Genomic DNA, 22,032 nt, shown 5'->3' with positions numbered 1-22,032 from the left:
TGATCGACTCGCGACAACTCGGAGGGAGAATAGAATTTTATGCACCCAGGGATTTGAGTGTGAGCCATCATTCGCCTCACCTTGTACCCAGCGTACATATATGTATGCAAAAAGACAAAACTGATGACTTTTTCCTACTTTTTTAAAGTAAACAAGCAATGCAGGGACACTGATACATCAATAAAAGTTGCTTGTTATCAGGCCCAGATTTACTTCACAGGAGCCTATAGACACCCTACACTCCACCCGCCATGAAACTCATGAAACTACAAATCCCAACCAAACTAGTGTGCTGGCTTGCCTAGCTGTGGTGGCCCAACTAGTGGTGCCCCTAAGTATTAGGTAGCTAGAGGAACCTCAGTATAAAGTAGCTAGTGGTGCCCCCAACTTAAGGGGTATCTTTTCAGTGGAATGTTGAGAGCTGGGTGAGTAACCTCCCATTTACATGCTCATCAGGCTCTGCATAGGGAAGAAGGGAGAAAGGCGCTCTGAGAAGGCACTCCATCATCAAGCGCATGTAGGCACCTGCCTACTGTGCCCTGTGGTAAATCTGGCCCTACTTGTCATTTAAGGTTCTGAAAAAAACAAGCCCATTATGAGAATCCTTGGTTGTTAAAAACATGTGATGAATATGATTTAAAAAGGGGTAATGGTATGTTATATACACACAACACAATAGTCAAATTTTACATTTTATAAACTTATTAATACACACATAGGATTAAAAAAAGTAGACATAACCTAGCAAAACTTGTAAGGTGTGTATGAGTTAAGAAGGACTTAAACAATTATGTGTTAATTAATAATTTCTCTTAAGCACACTCCCTAATTAAAAGGAATGTTTTTTACATGATTACAATGTCTGATAGAGTATTCATTGAAAAGTGACTGTGTGTATACTGTAGGGCAGCAGATACATTTTAAGGGTAACAAGGAGAATAGTAACCAGTTGTAATATACAGAAACCCACAGAAGCCATTGCTCAGATACAAAATACCATAACAGTGTTACAGTTTACATGTGTTTTGGAGTGTGGGATTCAAGGGTGTCTTCTGGCATCCTGTAAGTTGCAGACCACAGCACAGCACATCATGGGCCATGCACAGGGCAAATGTGCAGTGATTTGGTGCCCACCATTATGCACATGTACAGGGGCTACTTGCATTTAAATGCCTTAATGTAAGCCATGCATCTGTCTGCTGCCACCATTCTAGCCTACAGCCGTTCATACAGCAGGGCATTGCTGCATACTCTGCGGCACTGAGAGACTGAGTGTTTATGCCTCTGTTACCTGAGCCATCTTCCCATTGTGAACCACCTTGTATTTTAATTTTGCATGAACAGTGCCTGCTCCAACCTTTGGCATGAGTATTGACTGAGATTGTCTTCCACCTACCCCAACCCCTGCTAGTCTTTCTATTTAAAAGTCTGCCACCAACTCTGACCTTTTGGCTTCTCCGTCAAACATGCACATCTGTACATGACCCTGCAATCACCATCCTGCCCCTCCAGTCCTGAGGGCATACGTGTAAAAACAGCAGTCTGTAAAAAGACATAGCTTTTAGCTAATATTTTAATATTGCAGTGACTGCAGCTGGTAAAATGAGTGTCAAGAAATGCTGTAAAATATTGGTAATTTACTGATCCCCCACTGTAACATTAATCTTACACTACCGCTCCCTTGTCTACGCTTAACACTACCCCCCCCCCCCAATTAACCTTTTTCTATATATGCCCAACACCACATTTTACCATACTCCTAACACTAAACTTCCTCCTATATATGCCTAACACTAGCATTACCTATACTCAAAACACTAACCTTCCCCTATATGTATATGTATAACACTAACTACCCCCTTCATCAAGAATGTCAAACCAGTCCTTTGAGGGCCAAAGTCCTTAATCAATTTTGACACAGCTCAAATGAATTGATGGGTCTGAATCAGGAAAGGTGTGGTCCATCAGGTAGAGCACATTCCTCTCTTTCTCAGTCCATCCTAAACACTGGCATGGATATGGCCCTTCAGGCCTGGAGTTCCACACCTGTGCCCTACGTACTCTTAACACTAACACTAACCTTCCTCATTTCCTCATTTATAAAGCCACAATCTACCCAAGCAGCTTTAAAGCTGCTCATTACAGCTTACAGCAATTTACTCAAAGCCTGTAAAAACAACTTATGACAGTAGTCGTAAAGCTGCAATTTACCTAAGCATCAGCAAGTTATCCGAGTGGCCGCAATTTACCCGAGCTGCTAATTAGTACTGCTGTAAAGCTGTTTTTTAACAGAGCACCCATATTATACAGTTAGCTGGTAATAAGGTATTGTATTTGTATTGCTGTAAATGGGGTGCCCAAATTAGCAGCTACTATTTTTCAGTGTCCCATCTTCAGGAGTTTCCTGTTGTTTTCAGTGGGGCAATTCCCAGGACTACGATCTGGTGGCTGTTTGCACCAAAGCAGTCTGTTGTCTATGAGGGGTGGTGGCCTCTGTTCCCTTGCAGGCTGCCCTATAGAAGACTATTTAGATTACATGCCGGGGGGGGCTGGCACCTAGGATTGGCACCAGTGTCAACAAGGCTACCATTTGTGGCATTCAGAAACTTGGATAAAAGGATATTGAATAAAGTATCTCCTTTAATGTCTTTGATTCCCCCTGGAACTCTGTGAATGCTTCTTGTTACTGTATTGGAAAATGAACAGCATGTATGCCCTGTGTTTGGACACAGGCTTCTTATGCCGTCTTTACAAGTCAAACTGTGTCCTGGCTTATCCATACTCTGTGCTCAGTTTACTCATAAGATCTTTCCAGGCATTATAAGTAATGTAAAAAGACAAGCAGAGCAAACAGGACCAAGTCAGGACACTTCCAAAACAGTCGTAGCCTTTTAGAAGCATTTAGCTAGTTTTCAACCAATACAGACACGGAGTAACAATTTGTATTTTGCACAGTGTTGTTAACAGACTGGTATTATAAATTGGGGCTTTATAATACTATTTTATTACATTTTTGATTGATTCCATTTTAAGATTTTTTAAGAACACTTTAACATTCTAACATTTAGAAGTATATGTCATTCTAACATTTTGAAGTCCAGGTGGGTCTAGAAGACCCCATCATTTTTTTTATTATTCTGGAAGAGATTGTGCTGTTGTGATCAAAATAATTATACTGCTCTTTGTGTCCACCCTCGGGAAGCTAAATGAGCAGTCAGTCAGCAAGCAAAGCCTTTGGTTGGTTACTGCCAATCTAAATATTTGATCTGGCTGTCCATGGCTATTTTGATTGGCCACATCCCTGTATGGAAAATATTTGATTACTTAATCATCAGTGCTTGAAGAGAAAATTCATAATAACTGTGCTGGTGCTGTGGAACTCATTACTGAGCGTAGTGGTTCTTCCACGTTCATGGTGGAAAGGCCAATTATGACCTTAGAGACAGCATTTACTGTATGCATGTATATTCCAGTTTGTGTAAAGTATTAGCAAAGAGAAAAAAATCTGGAAAAACAAAATGGGACATTTTGCTGTAAATTTTTAAGACGCTCATCTGTATTAAACAAAAGCAATAGTCATAACTGATGCTGCCGTATTCAAAAAGTACTTACCTTGTGTAAGAGTCAGTGGTCATATCTTTAGCATCCTGTATTGTTTTATATGCCAGGCCAATTACTCTGAAACCCTGGAGTGTGTAAAGCGCTAGCTCTTCTGAAAAATTTTCAGGAACTGGTAACAGAAACAGACACAAATTACCAGTATGTACCAATCTTATAAAGTCAGTAGCAAGAGGTGTATGTACAGTATGTTCAGTATAGTAAAAAGGCTCTTTACATACTGGACCTGATTCATTTATGATGCAGTGGATGATGGTGGGCAAATTCCCAGTCTTATAATGTATCTGAAAATGTCTGCAATGCACAGCCATGACAACTAGTTATGTCACACTGTAAATTCCAGATATTGTTTGTGATGCATATGTATGCCCGACAATAGCTTTATTGACCACCAGAAATATGAGGTGATTCTGCTGCTTCTTCACTTTGGATTTTGTCAGCAAAAATAGAAGAACACAATTTTACTGCAACCACACATAACTATTACAATAATATCTAATCTTTTTCGTTGTTCCTGTTTATTTATTTTTTTATTATTATTTAATAAAAAAAAGCTACTGGCTTAAAAGGCTTTTTAACCACCCTGGCGTTCTGATTATATCGCCAGGGTGGCTGCGGGAGGGTTTTTTTTGAATAAAAAAAAAACTATTTCATGCAGCCAACTGAAAGTTGGCTGCATGAAAGCCCACTAGAGGGCGCTCCGGAGGCGATCTTCCGATCGCCTCCGGCGCCCAGAATAAACAAGGAAGGCCGCAATAAGCGGCCTTCCTTGTTTTGCTTATATCGTCGCCATAGCGACGAGCGGAGTGACGTCATCGACGTCAGCCGACGTCCTGACGTCAGCCGCCTCCGATCCAGCCCTTAGCGCTGGCCGGAACTTTTTGTTCCGGCTACGCTGGGCTCAGGCGGCTGGGGGGACCCTCTTTCGCCGCTGCTCGCGGCGAATCGCCGCAGAGCGGCGGCGATCAGGCAGCACACGCGGCTGGCAAAGTGCCGGCTGCGTGTGCTGCTTTTTATTTGATTAAAATCGGCCCAGCAGGGCCTGAGCGGCGACCTCCGGCGGTGTTGGACGAGCTCAGCTCGTCCAGACCGCTCAGGTGGTTAATGATAAGGTGTAAAGATATAATTTAGGAGAAAAAGTTGATTGAATAAGGGCCCATGTGTAGAGCTACAGGCTTGGTGAGTATGTATAATATCACCACCAGGCAGTTTGGCGTGAGGTGAGCTGAATGACAGCTCACCCTGCTGCCATCAAAATTCTTGGCAGTGCTAATTACTATTACCCCTCCAAAACGTAATTCAGGGTGCAACTATAGTCAGCACTCGAATGATGCCACTGCGGACTATAGCATTGCAGCTATAGCCACACCAATACCAGGCGCTATGCGACACACAACATGCACTGAGTTGAGCTGCTTTAAGGTTTGACTGATCCAACTCTTTTAGCAGGAGTGAGGAAGAAAAACAGGACCACTGTTAAATGAAGACTTTCAATTAAAATTACTTTTTTAAAATGTTATATACTAGGCTACACATTACCACTAGTGTAAGGGGCACTTTATTTCTTCACACAGTTCTCTATCTCTCTCTCTCTCTCTCTCTCTCTCTCTCTCTCTCTCTCTCTCTCTCTCTCTCTCTCTCTCCCCCTCTGCTTTAAAAGCATCCTTCATTCCTCACACAGCTCACAAATATACTTCACTGTGTCACAGAATACAGGAGAGTCTGAGGAGGAGGCCGATCTGAAGAGGTAATAGGTAGCCTGTTTCTGTAATATAACTAACAGTCAGGGAGACATGTATACACTACTCCTGACTGACTGGCTGCTTGTGATGTTACACTCCTGGCTGCATCTACTGTAACTTTCTTGGCTGCTGTGTGCTGTCCATGCTGGCAGGGAGAGATGTGCTGATGAAGACCCTGATAATGCCTTTGTAAACAGTCAGAGAAGTGAAGACAATAAACACACATTGCCGGTAACTTAACCTCTCAGCTTTTATGAGGTAGTGAACGCTAATATGGATATTGGGAATGCTGTAGATGTGATATACTTGGACTTTGCAAAGGCCTTCGACACTGTTCCCCACAAAAGTCTGGTGCAATAAATGAGAATGCAAGGACTGGGGAAGAGTCTGTGTGCATGGATAGGGAACTGGCTAATGGACAGAAAACAAAGAGTTGTGGTCAATGGATCGTACTCAAAATGGGAGACTGTTAGCAGTGGGGTCCCACAGGGGTCTGTACTGGGTCCAGTGCTCTTCAATTTATTTATTAATGACCTAGTAGATGCAGTAGTGAGCAATGTTGCTATTTTTGCAAATGATACAAAATTGTGCAGAATCATCAACTCTCAGGAAGATAGTGTCATATTGCAACAGGATCTGGATAGGATGGCTATATGGGCACATACATGGCAGATGAAATTCAATGTTGAAAAATGCAAAGTCTTGCATTTTGGTCGTACCAATGGTCTAGCACCATACAAAATAAATGGGATACAGTTGGGGACATTAAACTTGGAGAAGGACTTAGGAGTACTCATCGACAACAAGTTAAATAATCGTACTCAATGCCCAGCTGCTGCAGCTAAAGCTAACAAAATTTTGTGATGCATTAAAAGGGAAATAAAAACTCGAGATGCTAGCATAATATTGCCCCTGTTTAACTCTCTACATCTGGAATATGGAATTCTGTTCTGGGCACCACATTACAAAAAAGATATTACAGTTTTAGAGCAGGTGCAGAGACGAGCAACAAAATTGATACGTGGGATGGAAGGTCTCACTTACCAAGAAAGGTTAGATAAACTGGGTTTATTTAGTCTAGAGAAAAGACGCCTTAGAGGATATCTAATTAACATGTATAAATACATCAGAGGGCAATATAATAGCTTGGTGGATGAGCTTTTTGTCCCTAGGCCTTCTCAAAGGACTAGAGGACATGATCTGCGCATGGAGGAAAAACGTTTTAGCCATTTATTTAGGAAAGGGTTCTTTACAGTAAGAGTGATTAAGATGTGGAATGCATTGCCACAGGAAGTCGTTATGGCAAACTCTATACCTGCATTTAAAGGGGGCTTAGATGCTTTCCTTGCGTTGAAAGACATCCATGGCTACAATTACTAGGTAATACCTAATGATGTTGATCCAGGGATTTTATCTGATTGCTATCTGGAGTCGGGAAGGAATTTTTCCCTTTTGGGGCTAATTGGACCATGCCTTGTACGGGTTTTTTCGCCTTCCTCTGGATCAACAGGGATATGTGAGGGAGCAGGCTGGAGTTGTACTTTGTACTGGTTGAACTCGATGGACGTATGTCTTTTTTCAACCAAAATAACTATGTAACTATATACATTGCGTGTGTAGCTGCTGAAATCATGTAGAAAAGAATTATGTACATCTTGCATTAAAAAAATAAATAAATACTCGCAGACATTATGGGAAGCATAATAGAAATAAAACTAGTTGCTGCAAGCCAGTGACAGTTATAGAATTTGAAAGGGTTTTCTACTAGACACAGACCTGTATGATAAAATGCAAACCTGGGACTTAAATTAATTACCTTTTTTTCAAAAATTAGACATTAAGATATATGCCTGACAAAAGCACAAGAAAAGATTGTCATAACATGTAAAAACAGTTTAGTACAGCGGCATCGGTTAAAAAGGGCGTCTGAGCTGCCTGTATGAAAAGGGCGCCGCCATAGACATCAATGTTATTTCTGGAAATATGGGTTACAAGGTGTAGAAAAGGGCGCCCAAGTTTTGAAATAGGCTACAAGCGGGCGCCCCTTTGTAACCCATATTTTTTTCGGCTACAAGGCTTTCGGCTACAGTAGGGCACCCCTTTGTAGCCCATATTTTCTATTCAGCCGAGTTTTGATATAGGCTACAGGCGCTGGAAGCCGAATTATTTCAATCCCCCACTATCCATGGCAGCCTGGAGGGGGAATTTGTAATTAACACATCCCGGACTTTTTTTGTAGCCAAAGTTTTTATATGGGCTACAAGCGCTGGAAGCTGAATTATTTCATTCCCCCACTATCCATTGCGGCCTGGAGGGGGAATAGTAATTAACACATCCCGGACTTTTTTTGTAGCCGAAGTTTTTATATGGGCTACAAGCGCTGGAAGCCGAATTATTTCATTCCCCTACTATCCATGGCGGCCTGGAGGGGGAATAGTAATTAACAGGTCCCGGAGTTTTTTTGTAGCCGAAGTTTTTATATGGGCTACACTAGGCGCCTTTTTTGTAGCCGAAGTTTTTATATGGGCTATACCAGGCGCCTTTTTTTGTAGCCGAAGTTTTTATATGGGCTATACCAGGCACCTTTTTGTAGCCGAAGTTTTTATATGGGCTACACCAGACGCCCTTTTTTACAGGCGCCCTTTTCATATAAACCCCTGTATTTTCTTTTTTGTGTTTTTGGATGGGCGTTAACACTAACCCCAATTATTATGTGTCATTCTGGATGTATTATATATTTTTATGCATTGTACAGTGAATTGTCCTTTAAATTCACAGTGTTTCTGTACACCATTACCTGAGTCTGGACAGCAAAACTGTGTAACCATTTCTGGAGCTCCCTTCATAAAGACTAGGTGTTCCTCACTTCCAATGACTTCAGACACCACCGACATACGCTGGAGACTGGAAGAGAATGGAAACTGTTGCAGGATGGCAATTCCATCCACTGGAACCTAGCAAGAGAAGACAAGTCTGTATCATAATTCTGGGTTAATTGTAGGACGTAATGAGCACCTTATGGTGTTGCCCATGTGAATGGTGAGTGCTTAAATCCGGGCCTAAACACTAATCAGCATTGGGAAACGGGTATAAAAAATTGGCACTCTAATAAGGAAAATATTGAGTAGTTCCAATGTTTTGGGGTATCTGAGTACCTTTGTATCAAGGAGTATGCAATGCACCAATATCTAAAGACAACACACACTGTATATAATCAGGGTGTAGAAATGCTAATTCATACTGATTATATATGTTCATAAAATGGTGAGCATACACAGCTATTTATTTCACTACTTAAAAGTGAAAAGTACAACCCAAATGGAATATAGGCAAGCCCGTGTACTATGAAACCACATAGGCCATCAAAAAACCTAAAGACAACAGTAGGGAAGGTAAATGTAGTGCTTTGAGAGAAAGAAGAATATATATGATTAATGTAAAGCAAATAGATGCAAAATAAAATGTAGACATGCAAAAACAATAGGGCTAAAGCACATCTGGATAAGAGCGCGGGCCATGTGAGTGCTGGTCCCACTCCAGACCAGAACTCCCATGGACCTCCAGTTATGTCGCTAAAAGATGGTCAGTCCTGAGCCTGAACAGAGTCCTGAAGAGGAGTGCACTCATTGATAAACAGTTAACCACCATACCTCAAAATCTTGGAATTAAATTCAGCATTCAATAAAGTTTTATGCTACAGTGGAGTGCCGACATTCATACCTGGTGTATCATAACCCTGCACATAAATAGTATGAAAATATACTCACTGCTCACAGCTGGCATTATTAATAAGATAAGCTTTGCAAGCTCAGTTTACACTTAAAAAGGCCACACACCAACATATCAATATTGATTAGGCGTGCAAAAACACATTACTGTTTTCATGGAACAATTATAACCTTTTTAATTTTTTCAGACTCACAATTACAGTACTGTAAATACTTTTTCTTGTTTGGGCTTTTATTTCTAAATATTGAAGTACATTTAATGCAGCTTTATTCATGTATTAGTTGTGAGTTTACTTGCCTGTTTCTTTATTAATCACATTCATAGTCCATACTATCGGATTTTGTTAGAGAGGTCCTAGCTAAGTCATAGTGAACTGAAACACTCAGTTACATAAGGTACTAAATGTAACCTAAAAGCTTCCTAATTTTATATATATACATTTATGTTCCTCAAAAATCTAATCACACATCCAGAGCCACAAATACCATTTGTTTTAAGAAAGTACATTTACATTTAGCAGAACTTTTTCACTAGGGGGATTTTCACCATGTTTCATTACTTGACTAGCTAAAACACGTTATTTCCAAATCCAAGCCATAGAGGAATAATAATTAATGCCTGGCACTGACATAGGCATCTTTACCCTTAACAAGCCGCTTTCTCCAAGTTGGAATAGTATGGCCCTGCAAAATGTGCAGGCTATAGGCATATAAAAAAACTGCTATTCTGGATGTGTGGCATAAAGTAAGGAATAATTTGCATACTCACTCAGTGAAGTAATGGGCGCCTCATGAATTAAAGATTCCCTTTGTCTTGCTACTCTGTGGATTTCTTTACCTTCCTTCCCGGGACTTACAGTGCAATCTCTCTCTGATAAGTGTTTGATGTTTCCTAGCCCTTTGGCACTTATCAGTGATTCTTTAAATCTGTATGCTATTGCCTCTGTACCACTTTATATGATATCAGAATTTGCTACCTTCATGGTTAGTAAGTGTTTTTGAAGTTTTTGCATTGATGTTTTCTCCTCACTTCCTGCATATTTTCATCTTTTTGTATCACTGCCCCTGCACTCTTTTTTTTTTCTCCTGATGGCACATCTGGCCCTTTATCTTACTGGTGACAGTTTATCTGGCATGGCACTTTGAGTCACACTGGCAAGGGCACAGCTGATTTTTTTTCTACATTTTTGATTGCACAAAATTATTCTATAATAAAATTGTTCTATAATAAATTGCATTGGTCAGAAACCCGAGTTTTAATCCAAGCGTGGTCCTCATTAGAACTACGATTCTATCATAGCAGTGTATTGAATCCTATGTGTATTATATTGTTGCATGATCACATTACATTATACATTATGCAAGCTGAGGAAGATAACTAGACTTTTTAAGTGTTTTTATTATTGTGTTGTCATTTGAATCTTGTATAAATAATTGTAAAAATAGAGGTGCTATCTTTATTAAACTTATTCTTTGGGAGCAAAATAGTGTTCAGTGAAGTGATATATTATAGGATCTCAGCTTGTTAAAGCGGACCTGAACTCAGAATGTCCTCTCTGCTCTAAAAGATACACAACAGCATAATAACCTTTAAACAAAAAAACATTTCTTTGTTACAGCGGGCACAAATCCTAAAATAAATCTGCACTCTTTCTGCTATCATGGAAGCAGACATATTGTTAACAGCCTGTGCTTTCAAATTAGCTTATCTGCCTTATCTCTGTCATGGCAGTCATGTGACACAGGAGAGATCAAATGACAACTTGTAATTTGACACAAATGTACGGGTAATTAGACAGGCTAAATTCAATAAATACATACAGGGTGCATTTCTCTAGTTCTTCCTTCTGCCCTGTGCAAGAGTTTAGGTCCACTTTAAGTGGGGGCTATGATGTAGTTTATTTGCATGTAATATCGTAAATGTTTTCATGCGTGGAATCAAATCAGACTTCCCCTATGCAAAAGTTCTTTTTATATTTTATATATTATCTAATCAGATGAATATCATGTGCACTAATTTGCACCGTATTAGTTCACGTCTCTGATAAGGGGCTACAGTACAAATCATAAAGGGTATGTTCAGGTATTTTATTTTAAAACTTTTTCTATCATTAATAGTAAATGGCAAAAGGGATCCTTACGAATTATAAGTAAGGCAGAAAGCATTATAAATAGCTCCCTGGGGTTGCCTCTTGGTGTCACTTACTGAACTGGCCGTTGCTCCTGGTTTGACAACAAAACAGTGTTTTCTTGAAACCTCTTCATAGTTGTCTTCATGGTTTGGCTCCTCTATCTCCTGTTGAATGATTAATTTAAAAATGTGTTGCATTGCAAAGTTTGACATAAAATACAGTTTCAGCATGTTTAGGTTTTTTTTTGGGGGGGGGTTGCTTTTTTTTAACACATGTATACTGCAATATGCATATGCATGCAATTTGCCATTGAAATTAAATGTAGTGTTCACACTGTCTATTGTACAGGTTGAAGGGTACAGAGTTGCACACTGGAACACGGGATTAGTTGGGTGCATAAACAGGGTAGAAAGGCAATCTACCATTCAAGATACATGATAAGTCCAAAGTAGGTTAGCACATCACTTTGCAAGACAAGTTGCTTTTATTCCATCAGTTAGTCCACAGTGTAAAACTGACAGTTGTTGTAGGGATTTAATAAAGAGGACCCTGAGCGGTCCCAAAACAATTGTCAGCTTTACATTGAGGACTAACTGATGGAATAAAGCAACTTTTATCTTATGAAATGGTGTGCTAACCTGCTTTGGACTTATCACACTGTCTGTTGCGCTACTCCTACCCTGTACTTCTGCATGTGTTTTGGTGCCCAAAATGAGCACAATGAACGGCTACAGAAAGGAAAATGTATTCAAATGAAAAAAAGGAAAATGTGAGATGCGTACAAATTGAAATGGAAATATATTGTCCACAACATTCAAGATTGGTTTTACACTGGGGCATTGCATTGTAAAGACAGGATTGCAACGCAATGGAGGAGAAAATACACATCGTGTGATACATGTGCGATGCAAAGCATACACTGAAGCATGCAGTACATGAAAAGTATGCTTCGCTGCAACTGTAAACACACACATATCCAGTGCCGCACAGAACAACCCCTGTTATTCCAAAGGATTCCACAGCAATGGTGATGCACTGATGTGAATAGAGCATTACAATATAATTGCATCACGTTTGATTTGCGATTATTTTGTCTGCAATGTTGTGGCAATGATGCAATGTGAAAGTAGCCTAACTAGCAAAAAGACTTGAGCAGTGCCACTTTACATTTGTGGCATTTCTAAAATGAAAGTGAAATGTCCCTATAAATCTTATGGCTATGTTTACTCTTATTATTATGTTTTTATTCGAACCATTAAATACATAATTTATTGCACTAATTAAATCTGAAGTTGCTAAGAAGTTACACATTGTAACCACTGATCTGGAACATTACCCAGCTTGTGCCTTCAAACATTTTCAAATCCAGAGGGTCTCCTTGAATTTTCCCATCAAAAACAATCAGGGAGTGGCAGCAAACCAGTGCTCCTAATACAGGGCTCCAAGTCAAACTATTTCCATTTGTGAAGTTGTGAATTTTCTGAAATCTAAGCATAATGAAAGTATTAGAACGTCAAATAGGTATACGGAACTTAGCCACAGTTTTCTCTTAACATAGCCATACCATATATTTTTTTCTCCTAGATTCAGACCTAAATCATCGTGCAGGTCTGCAGGCTGTTGCTTAGTGCTTACTCTACATTAATGGTATTTTATAACAGTGGGAAAAAACGAACCCAAGAAAAAAATCCATGAAATCGGGAGAAATTCCATAAATGACAGTTAAAGTGTACCAGAGATGAAGCACCCTCACGTATTTTACCATATATATCAGTGGGAACATTAGTGAAAACACCTGTCCTGCTCTCTGTTTCATCCTTCACTGCTCAGCCTGCTTGTTATCTGCCCTGACTGAGCATTCAGTCTGGATTTGCTCAGCAATCATTATAGCTGAGTCTGTCTTCCCTGATGTCTTTTCAAGCCCAAGCCTGCCCCCTTCTGGCTCTGCTTTTCTGTTCTGTATACTTGCAGCATCACAGAGAGCTGTGATGAGATGGGAGGAGCTGCTGGTGCCGAGGAAGGAGCTATGGTAATGTAAGGGTATATTGAAAAATGTTTTTTTTTTAAATCTATATTTGTTAGTCATAAGAGGTTTTTAGAAATGGTAATTTCATTTTGCACACAGCCCACTAAATAATATGCTTTTCTGATGAACTGTTTTGCATGGAGTTTTAGTAAAAAAAACACACAAAAAACGGCACACCAGAGCGGCAAAAATACCAGATATAGTATTCATTTTGTAAAATCTATCGGGGATATATTTTTATTTTGTGCCAAAGTGTTCATCTCTGGTTTCCTTTAAGATCATTAAAAGATGAGTGCATATCAATGTGCATGTTTATAGTAGTAGACAAGACAAGACAAATAACATTTATATTGCGCTTTTCTCCTTGAGGACTCAAAGCGCCAGAGCAGAGCAGCAGCCACTAGGGCGCGCTCTATTGGCAGTAGCAGTGTAAGGGAGACTTGCCAAAGGTCTCCTACTGAATTAGTGCTGGCTTACTGAACAGGCAGAGCCGAGATTCGAACCCTGGTCTCCTGTGTCAGAGGCAGAGCCCTTAACCATTACACCATCAGCCAACTGCTAGTAGTGACTGGGTCATACTTTCATTGTACTGTATGCTTCACTGTATGGTCAGACCACAGTGGTACTACACAATGGGACTTTTTGGCTATGTTGCAATATAACAACAACAAACAATAACATTTCTATTATGATTGCATAGCATCGTGTTGGCACCCAATTTGCATAGTGTTAAAAGAGCCGAATACTTTTCTGGTGGGATTTTAGGTGACACAGCTTTGTACACTTTTTATAATTCAGGGGAGACATCTCAGTCTTTCTTGGTGTATTTTTATTGTAGAACGGATAAGAAGGAAGTGTCCTTTTTTATGATTATTTTGTCCTGGATGTACTTTATGCCAGTGCTTTTCACTTTTCTATGACAATTGTGTTAGTGCTTAGCACATAGGGTATGCCATAGCATACTAGGAATTTTACACAGTACACAGTCAAGTCACGATGAACCACTAGAATTTTAAAAGCGTCAAAAAGGAACCCCTAAGCCCTACTAAGAACACTATGTTTAAGGGGCAGGATAGCGATAAATATGTTATATTCTGATACTAACATTTAAATACTAGGGAAGACATCAGTTTTCAAGCAGATATTTCTATTTTAAAGCCTCCTGGAATGCTAATTTACATCATATGACAGGTTAATTTTCCATCAGCAACCAGCTTTGATGACTTAGTAGTTCCCTCTCCACTTGGTTTGCTCTAACTGCCTCCTCCTCCGTCTCTCACATGCACCAGCAGCCATTTTTTACCATTGAAATCTAATGTTGTGTGTAATTGCTGTTGGAATCCTGAGAAACGTGTAAATAATTAGACAGCTAGAAAATTCCAAAACAGAAATCACAGTCTCCTGTATCAAAGGCAGATCCTTTACTGCTGTGCTATGACCTCTACTGTGGTGCCTGGAAAGAAAAAGTTCTAATCAACAATTCTTAGCCCTGCTAGTCAGCACATGTAATTCTAACATCTGGAGGAACATCCAGAGGTAGAACAGAGAGTTACAACATGATAAAAATAAACCATTTGTACGTAGTCATCAAGAAAAGATGAATAATGTGGAAGTGAACATGAAAGTACATACTTGCTTTCACTGGAAGGAACAACACCCCACAAATCAAGCCCATCTTCTGTTAAAGTGCCAGTCTAAAAATAAAACAGTAACCAAAGAGAGAAACATCTGCCTTTTATAAATTATAGTACAAAACATCTAAACAAATACTTTTGCATTAAGTTTCTCCTATGAACAAAATATTTTTGCATCAAGTTTTACTCTCCATCCTGAACTTCTTCCCTCTCTACCACTATCATCAACACACACTAGAGAACATTCCCCTGCCTGTAGCTTACTACATTTTTATAGGATTATAGGACAAATATTGACTATATCTAAAAAGTATTTTTATGTCAAATATTTTTAACTATAATAATATGGTAAGTTTCACAAGTTTAGCTGTGAATGTTACTACATAAGCAGTTTAATTGTGTTCATTGGCATTTGTACCTAAGCTGTTCCTTCATTTAAAAACAGAATTGGTGATTATGTGTACTGTGTTCAATATGTATTTTTTTGCTATGAAAATAATTGATTTCTTATGAAGTCTGAAGAGTCATCTACTTTGTAAGTTGTTCTTACTTTATCAAAACAAACCAGATTGATCCTTCCACACACGTTGATCCTTTGGGGGCTGATGCAAAATATTTTTTTCTTCTTTAGCCGTTTCTGAGAGTACATGATAGCTGTTGCTACCGCAGCAGGCAGCACAGGAGGGATGGCAACTGTCACAGAAATGATTGACCTAATAATAATTGTACGTACGGATGCCTAATGATAATGAACAGAATTTTTGATTAAACGTTAAATCCAATATATCAGATACGCATTTTCAAACTTACAGTAAAATTTAGAAATTGTGCAAATTACATTTATTACCAATATTCTTTAAAGAGGAACTGTAACGGTAAAACGTCCCCTGGGGGGTACTCACCTCGGGTGGGGAAGCCTCAAGATCCTAATGAGGCTTCCCACGCCGTCCTGCGTCCCTCGGGGGTCTCGCTGTAGCCCTCCGTACAGCCGTGATGCAATATTTACCTTCCTGGCTCCTGCGCAGGCGCTCTGATGGCTGTCGGCTCCGAAGTAGGCGGAAATACCCGATCGCCATCGGGTCCGCTCTACTGCGCAGGCGCAAGTCTCTGGCGCCTGCGCAGTAGAGCGGACCCGACGGAGATCGGGTATTTCCGCCTGTTTCCGAGCCGAATGCAGCCACAGCGCCCCCGCTGGAGCCAGCAAAGGTAAATATTGAAATTACAGTCGGGCCTGTCGCCGGCTGTTCAGAGGGCTGCAGCGAGACCCCCATGGGACGCAGGACGGCGTGGGAAGCCTCATTAGGATCCGGAGGCTTCCCCCACCCGAGGTGAGTACCCCCCAGGGGATCTTTTTCAAGTTACAGAGTCTCTTTAAATGCAGATAAGTAAAAACAACAACAACAAAAAGGTAAAGCATGTGATATAGTAATGTTTGGTGAAAGTATTTTGCGACTAAATGGGTATTCTGTCCATTTAATCAGTAAGCTATTTCTAGTGTGATGGCCGAACAAGTACAGGCATGGTGAAAATTGTACTTATGGTTTAGACTTAAACTACATACAGTACATACTGCATGTCACTTTAACTTTACAATTACTGAGAACAGTCAGATGTTCAAGTTAAATTAAAGCTTTGGTTTAGGTGAAAAAAATAATAAAATATGCATTTTCTTTTTTTGTAATAAAATGTCTTTACAGAAATATAATATGGTAGGTATACAGAAATGCAAGGCATCATAGTAAATTCCTTTTTCTTTTATCTTAATTTTTATTTTTTAATGAAAATTACTTCATCATTCACTTACCCCTTTAACCACATAAACAATCACAGAATATATGAATCCAATGATAGCTACTACAATAAGGCACATCAAAAACCTAATTGCATCTCTGTACAGCTTGAAGTTCATAGGCTTGGGGTATAGAATGGACCGTACCATATCTCCTTTAGCTGTGTTGAACCCTATATAAGAACAGCAGGAAAAGAGGTAATACTGATAAATAAATTGCTTTCTTAAAAAAATAGTGCTACTAAGTAGACATTTCTTTACATTTTGTCATAACAACTTTCAATTTAAGAATGTATTCCCATTGTTTCAGGGGCATCTCAGGTTCATAATTGTAGCCTGCAGCCCTGCAACCATAGGGGGCCCAGGAGTTTACAAGGGCCTGTCTGTGTTGCTGCCTATTAGTGCCTGGCTGCTGGCAGCATAATATAATTTGTTCAGGGAATTGGGGTGGATGCGAGCAGACAGATGGGAATGCCAAACAAGCAAACTTTTTTATTTTATCAAAGCACAGGCCTGGCCAGATAGTGTGGGTTGCGTGCAGAAGCACACAGGTAAGTGCTATGCACTAGCCACTCCCCCCAAATACACATACACACACTCTCTCCCTCACTGTGCTGTGCATTTCTGACCTTCACTGCTGAGCCTTTCTTATTTTCACCACTCCTGCACCACTTTCTGTCCCAATAAGGGAGGGAGCAGCTCAGCCATGACCCACACATGAATCCGCCCACTTCCAGATCTAAATCCAATCGAGAATCAGTGGCAAGATCTGAAAATTGCTGTTCACAAACGCTGTCCATCTAATCTGACTGAACTGGAGCTGTTTTGCAAAGAAGAATGGGCAAGGATTTCAGTCTCTAGATGTGCAAAGCTGGTAGAGACATACCCTAAAAGACTGGCAGCTGTAATTGCAGCAAAAGGTGGTTCTACAAAGTATTGACTAGGGGGCTGAATAATTACGCACACCCCACTTTGCATTTATTTATTTGTAAAAAATGTTTGGAATGATGTATGATTTTCGATCCACTTCTCACATGTACACCACTTTGTGTTGGTCTTTCACGTGGAATTCCAATAAAATTGATTCATCTTTGTGGCAGTAATATGACAAAATGTGGAAAACTTAAAGGGGGCCGAATACTTTTGCAACCCACTGTATATGTATATAATTGCTTAATTGATTAAGCTTTGCTCAGAAAAGACCATTCTTATCACAATAGAGGGCCGTGGGAGCATGGTGTGTGACATAATGCTGGGAATACACGTTAAGTTTTTACTTTAGATAGATGGGTTCGATAGATAAATTCCAACCTGTTGGATCTGGTCGATTCTACTTTCGTTTTGATTCTCCTCATTCAAGTGAATGTAATTGATAAGAAAAGATAAGGAATCGAGAGGAGAATCGAGCAGTGAATCGAGAGTAGAATCGATCGAAAGCGAAAACGACGGCAAAAACGAACGCAAAAACGCATCGTGTATTCCCAGCATAAGATACAAAGATCTATCAAGTGATGACATTGCTTGTGAACCAGGAGAATGATCAAGATCAGAGTAAAGCTCAACACACACACCATACAATCTTGGTTGTACAGATCTACCAAATCTATGTAGTATAAGGGCCAACACATTGAAAATACCTTGAATGATTGATTGGATAAGCTCTTATACTACATGAAAGTGGTAAGATTGAACAACCAAGATTGTATGGTGTGTGTTGAGCCTAATATTCTTTGTTTTCCTAATCTACTACAAATCTGATAAGGTATGGACATTTGTATGCCTGGTACACACCATGCAACATCCCATTAGATAGATGGGTTGAATTGATTATTTCAAACAGGTCTGATCTGATTTCCGATAATTTTTCTGATCAATTTTCTGATCACTTCTATACAAAATTGATCAGAAAAACGTTCGGAAATCGGATTGGGCCTGTTGGAAATAATCAAATCGACCAGTCTATCTGATGGGAAATTGCATATGTACCAGGCATTAGACTTGATCAGTCATGACAGAAACAACCATTTGACTTCTCCAGGTGGTTTCTGGCAGTTAAAAATATACAGGGCTTGATTAAATTCAGTTTTTCCCCTAAATTTTCTCCTAGGTGATATTTTCACATCTTATCAATGAAATGCCTTTTTAAAGAACACTGAACAGAACTAAAACATCCAATACTGAACTTACCTCAGGCTTCCTCCAGCCCCCCCTCCCCCCCCCCAATAGTCCGTGATGTCCCATAGCATCCTCTGGGTCCCAGCCGGTTCATTCTTTCATGAACTGTGCATGGGAAGAACATTCCCAGCGAAGGGCCTGCAATCAAGATGGGCTGTGCATGCGCAGTCACCCACAACTCCTGGCTGGGTCATGCAGGTAACAAAGCCACCAGCGGGAGAATGGAGGATACCCAGAGGACGTGGAGGGACCTCACAGACTACAGGGGGGGGAGGGGAGGGGGGACTGGAGAAAGCCCCAGGTAAGTGCAGTATAGCATTTTTCAGTTCTGTTCGATGTCCCTTTTTTTACAAAGCCTTTTCACTTACATTTTGGTACGTTTTCAATTGCAGAGTGTTGAAAAGATATTTTAAACAGAAGATAAAAATTATCTCCTAGCAGAAAACTTAGGAGATAAAGTGAATTGGATTGGGCCCACAGACACTACAGTGATAACAGGTGTATTTGGAACATCATAGATTGCTCTGACTTGGACAGCTTGAATAAGAGGAATAGTAACTTACCTGACTGTGGTTTCTCATTCATTGAACTCTATAAGCAATACTAAAAAGGTTAACACAGTATGAAGTCTAACCTTTCAGTACTCAGGCTGGTTCAGACGGACGTCTGCGTAGCGTCGTGTCTGGGGGCGTTGCGGCGGCTGCGCGGTCAGGCTTTCAGTAGCCTTCGGTCGCGTCGTGATGCGGTCGCGGTTTTTTTTTTCCGTAGGGGAACATTAGCCGTCGCGGTTGGCCGCTCCCTGGAAGCTACATGTTGCTTCCAGGGGCAGCCCGAACGCTCGCGAAAATCGGGACCCGAACGCCGCGTTCGGGTAAAAGCGCGCAAAAGCTGGGTGTAAACGCTCCCATTCACTTGAATGGGAGCGTTTACCGCGACGGTCCGAACGCTTGCGGTAAACGCTCCGCAAGCGTCCGTCTGAACCAGCCCTTAGGTAGGTGAAAACTAAACCTTTTCTTCACATGCTTTTCTTGGTGTTCATAAATGTCAGCCTACACAGCTTTACTACTACTAACTTAATGGACCACAAATCAATCATTCAGACAGCTAGAGAGCTCTGCTCATTTGTAGATCTTCTGAAAGGAGCCCATGATTGCATTATATAACCATATAAAACTAAAGTAGATATTAATGGCTTGGTCCATCAATGGAAAGTATTTATTCTCCCTATCTTTTTTAGTCAGTTTGAACAAACCTGTTTGCAGTACAACTGCTGTGACTGGAGCAGAGCCAAATGGCGTTGTCTGAATGACCTCAGTGCCGCAGTAAAGCACATGTCTCTTGTAATCTTCACCACTATGGACTTTCCATGGAATACAGTCTGTAGCATTGTCCAGGGGTGTTTTTGTGACTGGAATACTCTCTCCTACAGGGAGATCATGGAATAAAAAGAACCATCAAATGATATAAGTTCAAGGAATTCACTTTCAACCTAATGCCTTCACCTAATAAGTTAAGTACATGCTTGACTGACACTGGTATGGGTTAGGTTAGGTCATTGGGCGTGGGAATAAAAGTGCACAAAAATGTAGGGCTGGTTCTGCCTGCTTTTCTATGCTTCTAGTCAATTCTGAGCATCCATATGTTCTAACGTAACTACTGCAAGATTACTTATTGACTGTAATGCTTTCAGAAACCAGTTGTAACTTGTATGGTGATATGGTGATTACCTGTCAGCATTCCTTCATTAACAATGCAGCTACCTTTCAACAAAATGCAGTCACAGGGAAGGAAAAAACGTCTCCCTGATAGAACTATCAGATCTCCAGGAACTAAGTGCCTTGATTCCATTTCTTCATTACCTAAAAATAAATGTATACGATTTAATCAAACATTCCAACATGGTTAATAATCATGTACTGTAGTAAACCTTATTTAGGATGGATGCCTCTGGCCCCTTTAAGGACCAGAGGCTTTTTTTTTTATTGGCTCACAGTGATCAGGAGGTCAGGAGCCAATGAAAATGGTTCATGACCAATAGGAGGAAGCTTGTCTCTCACATGACAGATGAGTTCACTTACTCCAGGGTGCGGCACAGAATCTATGCTGCATCAGAGTTAGAAAGCCACAGATGTGGTGTAGATTCTACTTACCGCAGTTCTGAATCTGAACCAGTTAAACCAGCTATAAATAATATTTATTTGTTTACTGGACTTACAAGCTGGGATGAACAATGTCTAGAAGTCATGCTAAACAAAGGGATGTTACATGTGATTACAGTTTTTGAAAAGAACACTGAGGGTCATTGTTTAAACATGATACTGTACATAAAAGTAAGCTATAGAAGGTGTGAGGAAACCACCACAAATACAGTGGTTTGCAAAAGTATTCAGCCCCCTTGAAGTTTTCCACATTTTGTCATATTACTGCCACAAACATGAATCAATTTTATTGGTATTCCACGTGAAAGACCAATACAAAGTGGTGCACATGTGAGAAGTGGAACAAAAATCATACATGATTCAAAACATTTAAAAAAAAAATAACTGCAAAGTGGGGTGTACGTAATTATTCAGCCCCCTGAGTCAATACTTTGTAGAACCACCTTTTGCTGTAATTACAGCTGCCAGTCTTTTAGGGTATGTCTCTACCAGCTTTGCACATCTAGAGACTGAAATCCTTGCACATTCTTCTTTGCAAAACAGCTCCAGCTCAGTCAGATTAGATGGACAGCGTTTGTGAACAGCAGTTAGCAGTTTTCAGATCTTGCCACAGATTCTTAAATGGATTTAGATCTGGACTTTGACTGGACTATTCTAAAGCCCCATCTACACCATGGGACATTGTAGCGATCCGGGGGCTCGATTAGCCGCCGGATCGCCTCTTCCGCGTGCCCGCCACTTCCCAGCTCGCCGCGCGTGCGTGGCATTCGATTCCCCACTCGTGCCCGCTCGTCCCCGCCGGCGCCGCTTATCTCCCGCACGATTCCCTGCCATTGTCCCCTCGCGGGGATCGAGCAGGGAATCGGCGGTGCGGAGATCCGTCCTGTCGGATCTTATCAATCGAGCGATAAGGAGCATCAGATGGATATATTTTGTTTTAATCCATTCCATAGTTCCCCTAGCTTTATGTTTAGGGTCATTGTCCTGCTGGAAGGTGAACCTCCACCCCAGTCTCAAGTCTTTTGCAGT

General features: G+C 40.5%; 1 protein-coding gene across 2 annotated transcripts in view; it reads right to left on the bottom strand.

The window, feature by feature from the left end:
• LOC137571674 (probable cation-transporting ATPase 13A4) overlaps positions 1 to 22,032 on the bottom strand; it is a 131,479-nt gene that overhangs the window by 45,587 nt on the left and 63,860 nt on the right. The window contains exons 9-17 of one of the 2 annotated variants that reach the window (XM_068281171.1): positions 20,572 to 20,703; positions 20,097 to 20,267; positions 16,685 to 16,842; positions 15,431 to 15,619; positions 14,879 to 14,940; positions 12,557 to 12,707; positions 11,295 to 11,384; positions 8,158 to 8,314; positions 3,613 to 3,730 (exon numbers count right to left, since the gene is read on the bottom strand). In XM_068281171.1, the coding sequence (XP_068137272.1) occupies positions 3,613 to 3,730; positions 8,158 to 8,314; positions 11,295 to 11,384; positions 12,557 to 12,707; positions 14,879 to 14,940; positions 15,431 to 15,619; positions 16,685 to 16,842; positions 20,097 to 20,267; positions 20,572 to 20,703 (1,228 nt within the window). The remainder of the gene's footprint in view (positions 1 to 3,612; positions 3,731 to 8,157; positions 8,315 to 11,294; positions 11,385 to 12,556; positions 12,708 to 14,878; positions 14,941 to 15,430; positions 15,620 to 16,684; positions 16,843 to 20,096; positions 20,268 to 20,571; positions 20,704 to 22,032) is intronic. The other variant, XM_068281172.1, reaches the window with a different exon arrangement.

Source organism: Hyperolius riggenbachi, chromosome 4, assembly GCF_040937935.1.
Source record: "Hyperolius riggenbachi isolate aHypRig1 chromosome 4, aHypRig1.pri, whole genome shotgun sequence".
Classification (NCBI taxonomy): Eukaryota; Metazoa; Chordata; class Amphibia; order Anura; family Hyperoliidae; genus Hyperolius; species Hyperolius riggenbachi.
The sequence above is the reverse complement of the archived record's forward strand: the minus strand, read 5'-3'. Positions and strand labels throughout refer to the sequence as shown.